At 35.9% G+C, this 12,539-nt stretch overlaps 1 protein-coding gene and 1 long non-coding RNA gene across 2 annotated transcripts; one reads left to right on the top strand and one right to left on the bottom strand.

The window, feature by feature from the left end:
• Positions 1-3,685: 3,685 nt before the first annotated feature.
• LOC120128638 lies at positions 3,686-5,171 on the top strand (the record flags this gene model as incomplete). The annotated part of the gene is made up of 2 exons (XM_039146290.1): positions 3,686-4,184; positions 4,867-5,171. Coding segments are annotated over 2 exons (789 nt in total), but the record flags the coding sequence as incomplete, so codon positions are not given.
• A 1,172-nt stretch (positions 5,172-6,343) lies between these two features.
• On the bottom strand, positions 6,344-11,881 carry LOC120128901. Its single transcript, XR_005516670.1, has 2 exons — positions 11,746-11,881; positions 6,344-6,581 (listed from the first exon to the last, which is right to left on the bottom strand). It is a non-coding gene; the product is annotated as an uncharacterized LOC120128901 (long non-coding RNA).
• Between the last annotated feature and the right edge of the window lie 658 nt (positions 11,882-12,539).

Raw genomic sequence — 12,539 nt, 5'->3', positions numbered from 1 at the left:
AAAAAATAATTTTTGAATAATAAAATGTTGACATGACACGTGAAACTGAGTATATTTTATCAAAAAATATTTTAGAGGGTTAAAGAAAAAATGAAACATAATTTAGGAATTTATTTTAACTAATATAGTTTAGATACTCAAAGTAACTACATATAATAGTTTAATGACTTATTTTGACAAAAAATAATTAATTACTTAAGAAAATGATATAATATAAGTAACTTTGTTTTAGTTTAAGGTGGCGTTTGGTTCGCTGGAATGTTTATGAGGGAATTGGAATCTGTGAAGGAATTGAAATCTGTAGGAATTGGAATCCAATTCCATATTTTGTTTAGTTGGCAGGAAATGGAATTCGAATCCAATTCCATATTCTGTTTGGTTCGCAGACATGTCAGATGAATTTGATTTCAGTAATGTAAAATGACAGAATTGCCCTTCTTGTTTTTTTGCTTTATTTTAGTTTATTTTACAACTTACATGTAGTAATATATTATAAAAAAATAAAAAATATTAAAATTTCATTTTATTGATTGATTATTCATTTCAATAAATTATAAAAATCATGCTAATAAACATTATAAGTTAAAATCATCGCAATCAAAATATGTTAATAAGTTACCAAAAGATAGAACAATATTTCGATACATTTCAATCGGAGTATGTTAATTAGTTACCAAAAAATATACCAAAAACTATTTTTATTCAATATATGAATTAGAAACTCGACCCGACACGACTCAAAATAATAACAAATTATTTTTATTCAATAAAATATTGACTTAATTGAAAAAATTATATATAGGGGTATTATTGTAATTCCTAATATATAAGGTAAAATTATATATTTTTTTGGGGTCGGTCCTGTTTTTTTCACCCTAAACTCGAACCCGACCTGACCCGAATATCACACTTAAAAAAACTCTACTCGACTCGACCCGAATATCACACTTAAAAAACCTGACCCGACCCGAACAAAAGAAAGTTTCATCCGACCCAACCCGAATATATGAATTAGAAATCCGACCCGACCCAAAATAATAAAAAATTATTTTTATTTAATAAAAACAGTGACTTAATCCGACCCGACTCGAATTATATATATTTTCGGGTCAGTCCAGTTTTTTTCACCCTAAACCCGAACCCGACCCGAATATCACACTTAAAAAACCCGACCCGACTCGACCCGAATATCACACTTAAAAAACCCGACCCGAACAAAATAAAATTTCATCCGACCCGACCCGAATATGTGAATTAGAAATCCGACCCGACCCGACCCGAAATAATAAAAAATTATTTTTATTTAATAAAAACAGTTACTTAATCCGACCCGACCCGAATTATATATATTTTCAGGTCGGTCCGGTTTTTTTCACCCTAAACCCGAACCGACCCGACCCGAATATATGAATTAGAAATCCGGCCTGACCCGAAATAATAAAAAATTATTTTTATTTAATAAAAACAGTGACTTAATCCGACCCGAATTATATATATTTTTAGGTCGGTCCGGTTTTTTACCCTAAACCCGAACCCGAACCGACCAAAATAAAGTTTCACCCGACCCGACCCGACCTGAATATATGAATTAGAAACCCGACCCGACCCAATTTTTTACCCTAACCCGAACCCGAACCGACCAAAATAAAGTTTCACCCGACCCGACCCGACCTGAATATATGAATTAGAAACCCGACCCGACCCAAAATAATAAAAAAAATATTTTTATTCAATATATGAATAAGTTACCAAATGATTGATGAGGGTAGTATGGTCAAATTTCAATTCCCCCAACAAGGGAATTCAATTCCCTTGAAAAAACTTGAACCAAACATGGAAAAATGGTGGAATTGGATTTCAATTCCCACCAATTCCAAGGGATTCCATCCAACCAAACGCCACCTAAATTTTTTTTTATTAAAAAACTTTCACTCAATGCCACTTAATTATGAATTTAATAAAGGCAAGTGGTAAAAAACATCAACATGTTATTCAATTAAAATCTTGTTACAAATACATTATTATATCATTAAAATTGAAATATATATCTAATTTAATTTAATATAATAATTTCTAATCTCGAGAATTTATGCACTTAGTTAAATTTTTCATAATTCAAAACAACATAATGAATTGAATATTTAAAATTTAAAATTTTTATTAACTTAGTATTTTTCTCTTACGAAATTGTAAAACCAAGTTTGGTCACCGTATCAAAGTAATAATCAAATAAGTGCATTATGTCATAAAGTAATAATGAATTATTGTTAAAATGTTATTATATAAAAATATAGGATAAATTATGTGTCTAGTATCTAAATTATGAGTTTTGATCCGTTTTAACACCTAAACTTTCAATTTTTCAAAACCATACTTAACATTTTATTTTGTTTCATTTTAATACCAAGTGCAAATATTCTGTTAAGTTTTTATCGACTACATACTAAAATGAAAGAAAAATGAAATGTTAGGTATGATAAAGGAATTATTGTACCAGATCATCACATTGTCTTGTCTAATATTTAATGATATAGAAACTTACGAACCAAGCAACCTCAATAGTAAAGGAATTATTGTTATTCTTTGAGGTGTCAGGGTGTGAACGATTTAATATCATATAATTGAGAGTTATATTTAAACATATATTACCTTGTACTTACTCAAATAAATAAATAAAATATAGAGACATATTTATAATTTAAAAAATGACATTTATTGAAAAAAATCCATACTTAAGCGACCTTGAATGTAGTTTACCCTTAGGAAAAGGATAAGTGGATCAAATGAGAGAGCATTGGAACCCAAAAAGCCGAAACTGAAAACAAGATGGGCTTCCCATTTAGCGCCGACTCCACTCCTTATATTCTCCTCAACCTGTAAACCGCTGGTACTGCTGTGCTCATGCCTCTAGGAAGTTGCTTTGCCTGGTTAGTTTGCTTCTCTTTTATCTTTTCCTTCGCATTTCCCTTCAAAATTTATCAACCATTACAAAATATTTCAAACTTTTCGAAACATTGACATAAAAATAGTTCAGGGTCCTCTGCAAATAACGCTTGTTTTTTCTACAGAAACTTGTATGGATATCATTATTTCATTGAACATTCATAAGAATTACGGGTACCCAGATTTATACAAGTTCAGGGCATAATTGTTTATGCTGAATTATGGGTACCCAGATTTTTTCTGCTTGGATATTATTATTTCATTGAACATTCATAAGAATTACGAGTTTTCGTTTACACTTATTTCTTAGCTATATGATTATGCATTTGGCTTTCCAGTTTTCATTGTAAATCTTCATCTTTTGTAGATTTTGAGTAATTCATATCATATTTGTATCTTATACTTCTGAGTCTATGGTTAAAGCATAAAACATTTACATTTTACTGTTGTTGATGGCAGGAGGGTAGCGTAGTAGGGAATGCTTGATCTTCTTAAAATATACTGAAAATTAGTAAATGATATAATGAACAATAAACTCATACATCTTAAGGTGTATTCTAAAATTGCTTGAATTTGCTCGATTTTGACCGAAATTATCACCATTTTTTAACACACTAGTTTCAATGGGGTCGCTTCAGGTACCTTCCTCTTTATTCCTTCCATCAATTTCTCATAGGTCCTTTCCTAAACTTCAGTCTCGACCTCGACATATTAGTCCTCACTTCTCTCATCGTGATCGATACCTGTTTACCTTTCTTGTCAGCCCATTTTTTCTCATAAGTCACTACTATACAATCACCAGCCATTAGCTGGAGCTGCAAATGCTTCGAGTGAGGGGGTGGTGTCAATTATCAATATTGAAGATTTCAATGAAAAAGATTGGTCATTTCTTGATTCAGATGAGTTAAATTCTGATCAAGCTAAACAGAATATCGAACGCATCACATCCACTGGAAATATATCGGACACTTCTAGGGTTCTAGTTTCGGTCGGTTCGGAAGGATTTGTGGATTATCTAGTTGAATCTTCACCTACCCAATTGTTGCTTGTAGTCCATGATTCTATATTTGTGTTAGCCATGATTAAAGAAAAATATGATGAGGTTAACTGTTGGCAAGGGGAATTGATTTATGTGCCTGAGAAATGGTCGCCATTGGATGTTGTATTTCTTTATTTCCTGCCTGCTGTGCCTTTCGAACTCGATCAGATCTTTGCAGCAATGGCTAAACGTTGTTCATCAGGTAATCCATTTCGATCCACATTTAATTTCTAGCATTTAATCCTTGAAGAGTTTTTACTTTGATCATATACTGTTTGTGCTATAACTATTATATTTTCATGGTTAGAAGGCAATAGCTGTCCGATCTAATAATAGAATGTTGGGTTTGAACTGTTAGTTTTAGTGATCAGAGTTCAGTCATTAACTTGGCAATTGAACTTTTTTTCTTTGTCTACATTAGTCCTTGAACTTGACAAATTTTCCCAACTTTGTCCTTGAAATTGAATTTTTAGTCCCTTTGATGTTATGACACAATTTTAGTGTGTGTCATCACCAAAAAAAAGAGAGATATATTTTTAAAATTTTCAGTTAAAAACGTGGTACAATCTCGTGGTGCCATATCATCGAAAGGACTAAAGATACAAGTGCAAGGACTAAATTAGAAAAGTTCAGTTCCAAGACTGGCCCAAATTTTCTTTTATAAAAAATGCCTCTACAAGGTCGTGCAATTAGAACTCAGAAGTCGACACTTTCGAGATGTTTTGCCATTCGTAAGAATTATCCTAGAACTCTTCAAATACATGGAAAAACAAAATTTAACATGCTGATGCTAGACGTGTATTGGTATCCAAAACCGTTTAAGCCATTGAGTTCATTTGTTGCTTCCTCTGCAATATGAGATTCTGACTGTGGCTTTTGTATAGGTGCAAGAGTGGTGATTAGCTATCCCCTAGGAAGGGAAAAGCTAGAGCAGCAACGGAAACAGTTCCCTGACCTTATAATCGGAAACTTGCCGGAGAAAAAGCCGTTACAGAAAGTTGCAGCTGATCATTCCTTTGAGATTACTGAATTTATAGATGACCCTGGATTTTATCTTGCTGTTTTGAAATTTTCCGAACAGTTAACTTTTTTCTTTTTGGATTTGTGCCTAGAACTATGGTCTTCATTGTTGAATCAAATCTTTGGGGTTTTACAGATTGTGGTTCCCAGGTGAAATTTGAACTCCTCCCCCCCCCCCCCCCAAATGAAAAGAACTTGGTGAAGAAGATCCCATTTTTGTAAACTGTTTCTTCTCCTAGATTGACTGGCTAGTTTTTTATTCATTTACATTTTTAAATTTACCTTTTCACCTCCTAAACATTTAACTAAATTGTACTATTTAAGAGGATATTAGATGTCTAAGCCTATTCGAATCGACAATCTCCACGAGTCTGCAACAATATTGAAGTCAATTGAATTAAAAACCCAATTGGTTAGTTTCTAGATACAACTCTATTTTGTTTCAGATCCAGGTTTAACTGTTTTAGAGGGGTACAATTTGACTTTAGTGGTTAGAACTCAGTACAGTAGATGAATACATGAGTTGATTTGAATTTAGTAAAGAAAAGGTTGAGTTTGACTTGGAATTCGAGGCTCAAAGCTTATTTTGTGCACGAGTGAGCTTCATTTTTAAAGCTTGGTCTTGATTAGATTCAATTAAACTCATTTATTATAACAAATGAGTTGGATTTTTAACTTAAAATTTGATTATTATACTTGAGTTCAAATTATTTCATTCTTTATTAAATATAATAAATCATAAAATTAGATGGGGTTCAATCTATTCGAATGATCATAAGCGTTAAGATGCAAATAACTTCGGTTTGAGCTTGTTCGTACAAATTAAGTTTGATTTTCTTTTGAATAATATAGAGATTATAAGGTATTATCTATTTAGAATTTTTTATCTACATCTACATCCGCATTCGCATACCCTGCAGACAGTAGCTCGAACCCATAGAAAGGAAAACCACAAACAAACTAAAAATAAGATGGGAATCTGAAACAATTTAGAAATGAGAAGAAAATCCAAATGAATTCGGAGAAAGCAAAAGCTTCATTAATGAAAACAATAATACATAAAGCCTCAAACCACCATTTTCATCCTCTACAATATAAAAAGAGTGCAAAACAATGAGAAATTTTGGGTAGCAATCCACTGAAGAAAAACTATAAACTAAAATTGGATTTCCTTTCACCGTAAAAGATTTTTGTATGCTGAATTACAAACGTCCATATTCTGTGAAATAAAGGCAGGGACTGAAATACCAATCAGTCGCCTTTACCTAACTAATTATATTAGAACGAAAACCTTAATTATGCCGTTACTCGCTGCAAACAAACTGCATGTAGTCTCCTTTATATTGCAAGCATGATCATTTTCAACCTGAGATGCTGAAAATTGAGATGAAAGTTCTCCAGCAATCTCGTCTTTCAGAGGGGTGGGATTAGATTTGCATGCTGTTGAAAGAGCCACCGGCATACCGAAATGGAACAAGGAAAAGTTAGTGTCATCCCTGTGTGATTTGGAAGAGACATCGTTTCGACTACCTTCTCCATTTGCTGCTTGTTCTATTGTATGCAACCTGCCAGGAGTAACCTGTTGAAAGTATTGTTAAAAATGGTTTTTAAGTTTGGCAATCAACTTTTAAAAATTGGTTTTCAAGTTTGGCAACCAACTTTTAAAAATTGGTTTTCAAAGTTTGATAAATGTTTCTTTGAAAATTGTTTTCAAAGTTTGGTAAATGTTTCTTTGAAAAATAGTTTTTCAAAGTTTGGTAGATGTTTGTTGAAATATTGTAATGGGATAATCATAATTAGTCACTAGACTTTAGGGTATTTACATGATTAAGTCCTTAAGTTTCAACTATAAATTCTCTAGCTCATTTAGCTTCAAAACCATCCCAAATCCCAAAAATCATTTCTTTCTCCCAATACTAGAGAGTTTTCTTGTGAGTAGTGAGTTTTTGTAAACACCTGTAAATTTTCTCTCTTAGTAAAAGATCTGCAGCAGTCTGGAGACGTAAGCAAATTGGCTGAACTCCGTTATCAATTTCAGGTATTATTTTTCCGCTTTTATTTCGCATTCTCACTAATCTGGTTATCGAGAAATTACTCGTACTCGGTTTATTTCCTAACAACTGGTAATCAGAGCTTTTGGTTGTGAATTTTGTCAATTTTTGCGAGGTTACTATTTATCACTATTCACGTAAATAGTGAATTTCGTGAATAGTAAAAAATTTGTTGGCGATACGAGTTTGTCGACGGAGGTGTTATAATACACGGTGGTTCGCACAAATTGTCAGAAATGATCCAAACGAAACCAGATTCGAGTGGGAGCGATGGCTGCAGACGAAGGGAAGGTGAAAATTGAAAAGTTCGATGGTGCGGACTTTGGCTTTTGGAAGATGCAGATTGAAGATTTTCTGTACCAGAAAAATCTATATCAACCTCTCTCAGGAAAACAACCAGAGGGCATGAAGAATGAAGACTGGGCTCTTCTCGACAGACAAGCCCTCAGAGTTATCCGACTGACGTTGTCCCGAAATGTTGCTTTTAACATAGCAAAGGAAAAGACCACGGCGGGTCTTATGGCGACTCTCTCCAGTATGTATGAGAAGCCATCGACCTCAAACAAAGTTCATTTGATGAGGCGATTATTCAATTTGCGGATGGCGGAAGGGGCATCAGTGGCTCAACACCTAAATGAACTCAATACAATCACAACCCAGTTGAGTTCAGTGGAAATTGAATTCGATGATGAAGTTCGAGCTTTAATTCTCTTATCATCTCTACCAGGCAGTTGGAATGCTACTGTTACAGTAGTCAGCAGCTCGTCGGGAAACAGTAAATTAAAATTCGACGATGTTCGGGATCTGGTATTTAGTGAAGAAATTCGACGAAGAGAATCGGGTGAAGCATCAACCTCCTCAGTCTTACACACGGAGTCTAGAGGGAGAACTTCAGAAAGAAATTCAAACCGAGGTAGATCGAAATCCAGAACGGGAAAATCAAGAATGAGAAAGAAATATTTTACCTGTTATAACTGCGGCAAGAAGGGTCATTTTAAAAGAGATTGTCGAGCACCAAAAAAAATATCGGCGCACAGGATTCTGCCAACGTGATAGAGGAGACAGGTGATGCTATGATTCTAAGCGTCAACAGTCCGATTGAATCATGGATCTTGGATTCAGGGGCATCTTTCCACTCCACCCCATGTCGAGAAATCATGGAGAACTATGTCAGTGGTGATTTTGGGAAGGTTCATCTAGCCGATGATGAAACCTTGAAGATCGTCGAAAAAGGAGACATCCGATTAAAGTTGCCAAACCAGACCACCTGGACGTTGAAAGGAGTGAGACATATTCCTGGCCTCAAAAGAAATTTAATTTCTGTAGGACAACTTGATGCTGAAGGATTTAGCACAACTTTTTCAGGCTGTGAATGGAAGATTACCAAAGGAGCACTTGACATTGCTCGTGGTAAGAAAACTGGTACTCTCTATATAACCTCAAATTTAGAGAATATCATTGCAGTAGCAGATGCTGATGGAAAATCAAACCTATGGCACCAAAGGCTTGGCCATATGAGCGAGAAATGGATGAAGACACTTTTGTCAAAGGGGAAGTTGTTGGATCTAAAGAATGTAGATGTCGGACTATGCGAGGATTGCATCTTTGGCAAACAAAAGAAAGTCAGCTTTGCAAAGATTGGTAAGACACCCAAGGCTGAAAAGCTAGAGTTGGTTCATACTGATGTATGGTGACCATCTCTTGCAGACTCATTATATTATATCACCTTCATCGATGATTCTACAAGTAAGGTGTGGGTTTATTTTCTGAAGAAGAAATCAGAAGTCTTTGATACCTTCAAAAAATGGAAGGTCGTGGTAGAAAATGAGGCTGGTTTGAAAGTCAAGCGGTTGAGGTCTGACAATGGAGGAGAGTACAAAAATAGAAGATTCCGAGATTTCTGCGCAAACAATGGGATCAAGATGGAGAAAACAGTTCCCATGACACCGCAACATAATGGCGTAGCAGAGCGCATGAACAGAACTCTGAATGAACGTGCCAGAAGCATGAGGATACATGCCAGATTGCCCAAATTTCTATGGACTGAAGCTATCAACACTGCAGTTTACTTGATCAACCGTGGGCCCTCAGTTCCTTTGGATAGCAGAATACCAGAGGAAGTTTGGAGCAAGAAAGAAATAAACCTTTCACACATAAGAGTGTTTGGTTGTATTTCTTATGTACACATAGAATCTGCTGAAAGAAGTAAACTTGATGCTAAGTCCAACAAATGTGCCTTTGTTGGTTATGACGGTGATGAGTTCGGTTACCGGTTTTGGGACTACGAAAATCGGAAGATCATTAGAAGCAGAGATGTCATTTTCAATGAGAATGTGATGTACAAAGACATGTCAACCATAGAATCAAGTAGCTCCAATACCAAAGCTGAAACAAAGGAATTTGTTGAGTTCGAGGAGATTTCTGGAAATGATGTTCAGATCAGTCCTGAAGCAGTTCAAGAAGAACCAGTCACACCAAAACTAAGACGCTCCTCCAGAATTCCTAAACCAACCCAACGATATTATCCTTCTTTGCACTACTTGTTGCTGACTGACAATGGTGAACCAGAGTGCTATGATGAAGCAATGCAAGTGGAGGATTCAGTCAAGTGGAAGTCTTCTATGAAAGATGAGATGGACTCGCTTATATCAAATCAAACGTGAGAATTAGCTGAATTACCACCAGGCAAGAAAGCGCTCCACAACAAGTGGATTTATAGGATCAAAGAAGAGCATGATGGGAGCAAACGCTATAAAGCAAGATTGGTTGTCAAAGGTTTTCAACAAAAAGAAGGTATTGACTACAATGAAATTTTCTCTCCAGTCGTAAAACTGTCCACAATCAGACTGGTGTTGAAAATTGTAGCTGCAGAGAATTTACATCTTGAGCAGTTAGATGTAAAGATAGCTTTCCTTCATGGTGATTTGGAGGAAGAAATCTATATGAGGCAGCCAGAAGGCTTCATAGAGGTAGGCAAGAAAAACCTGGTATGCAGGTTGAAGAAGAGCTTGTATGGTTTAAAACAAGCTCCTAGACAATGGTACAAGAAGTTCGATAGCTTCATGAGTAGTAGTGGTTTTACCAGATGCCAAGCATATCATTGCTGCTACATCAAGAGGTTCGACAATAGCTTCATTATTTTATTGTTGTACGTTGATGACATGCTCGTTACAGGCTCAGACATGCAAGAGATTATAAACTTGAAACAAAAATTGTCGAAACAGTTTGCTATGAAGGATATGGGCGCTGCAAAGCAGCTTCTTGGGATGAGGATTAAGAGAGACACAAAGTCGGGGACTTTGATGTTATCACAGGCTAAGTACATCAATAAAGTACTCTCCAGGTTCAACATGCAAGATGCTAAACCAGTAAGTACACCTTTAGGTGTTCATTTTAGACTCTCCAAAGAACAGTCACCAAAGACGGAGGAAGAACGTGCACACATGGTGAAGGTGTCGTATGCCTCAGCAATTGGAAGTCTAATGTATGTCATGGTTTGTACCAGACCAGATATTGCTCATGCAGTGGGAGCTGTTAGCAGGTACATGAATAATCCAGGCAAGGTACACTGGGAAGCAGTCAAATGGATCCTCAGATATCTGCGCGGTACTACAAACAAAGCACTTTGTTTCAAAGGTGGAGATACGATACTGACAGGCTATGTAGATGCTGACTTAGCTGGAAATGTTGACATCAGAAGGAGCACTACAGGGTATGTCTATACTCTAGGAGGTACTGCAGTGAGTTGAGTTTCTCAACTACAGAAGATAGTTGCTCTCTCCACAACTGAAGCAGAATATGTCGCTGTTACAGAAGCCAGCAAGGAGATGGTTTGGCTCCAAAGTTTCTTAGAAGAGTTAGGCAAGAAACAAGAAAACAATGTCTTGTATTGTGATAGTCAAAGTGTTATCCATCTAGCAAAGAATCCATCTTTTCATTCCAGAACGAAGCACATACAATTGCGATATCATTTTATCCGGTCTCTTCTGGAAGATGGGATTTTGAAACTTGAAAAGATTAGTGGAGCTCAAAATCCGGCAGACATGTTGACAAAGACGGTAACCACGGACAAACTGAAGTTGTGTTCAGCTTCAATTGGCATGCTAGACTAACAAGACCAGAAATGCTACTGCATTGATCGAGGTGTGAAGACATATTAAAATCAGTCTTCAAGTGGGAGATTGTTGAAAGTATTGTTAAAAATGGTTTTCAAGTTTGGCAACCAACTTTGAAAATTTGGTTTTCAAAGTTTGGTAAATGTTTCTTTGAAAATGGTTTTCAAAGTTAGGTAAATGTTTCTTTGAAAAATAGTTTTTCAAAGTTTGGTAGATGTTTGTTGAAATATTATAATGGGATAATCATAATTAGTCGCTAGACTTTAGGGTATTTACATGATTAAGTCCTTAAGTTTCAACTATAAATTCTCTATCTCATTTAGCTTCAAAACCATCCCAAATCCCAAAAATCATTTATTTCTCCCAATACTAAATAGTTTTCTTGTGAGTAGTGAGTGTTTTGTAAACACCTGTAAATTTTCTCTCTTAGTAAAAGATCTGCAGCAGTCCGGAGACGTAAGCAAATTGGCTGAACTCCGTTATCAATTTCGGGTATTATTTTTCCGCTTTTATTTTATATTCTCACTAATCTGGTTATAGGAAAATTACTCGTACTCGGTTTATTTCCTAACATAACCCTCCTGTTATTGACTCCGGTGAAAGCTTCTTTTGTTGTAACAGACTTGAGAACCTGAATATGGTCCTCGGCATACAAGCCATTGGCCTTTGAAACTGGCTGATACACTGGAACCGACTAGGATTAAGCAAGGGGTTACCAAAATGCTGCAGGGTGCCATACGACATGCATAAACCTGAGTTCCCATTTACCATAGCCAATAGGGTCAGTATAAATGTAAGGGTTCGGAGGAGGAAATGACATTAATCCATTAGCAGGTGTAGCTGACCAAGGAACAGGATTATTATGGTAGTAACTCATGGTTGAAGGAGCTTGATATACCGGAAACTGTACAGGTTGGTTACGAACTGATGGAAACATGCCTTGATGTTGAGAACCCATAATGGCAGTTGATTTTTCATTATCAGGAATTTCAACGGTTGTCGGTGGATTTCCGGGAACCTTGTTCCCTCCACCATCTGGTGACTGTGCAAACGATGCCTGGCTTTCCAAAGCAACCCCTATATTGACATCCTTTTATCAATTCCTTTCACTTGACACTTGGTGAAACCATTTTGAATGCAAACTTAAGAACCTCTACCATTAGGTGAGTGTCCAAACAATGGCTGGCTTTCCAAAGCAACCCCTCCATTTGCATGCTGTATGCTATCAATCCCTTTGACCTGATGCTCAGAGAAACCATTTTGAATGGAGATTGAAGTATCTTTCCCGTCTGATTGTTGACTGACCTCTTCAGAATCTGATGATGGGATTCTAAATTCCCATAATTAGAAGAGGAGGTATTGCTGTCTCCT

Source organism: Hibiscus syriacus, unplaced genomic scaffold (genome assembly GCF_006381635.1).
Source record: "Hibiscus syriacus cultivar Baekdansim isolate YM2019G1 unplaced genomic scaffold, ASM638163v2 tig00110482_pilon, whole genome shotgun sequence".
Taxonomy (NCBI): Eukaryota; Viridiplantae; Streptophyta; class Magnoliopsida; order Malvales; family Malvaceae; genus Hibiscus; species Hibiscus syriacus.
Note: the sequence above shows the minus strand (reverse complement) of the source record. Positions and strands in the feature narration are given on the sequence as shown.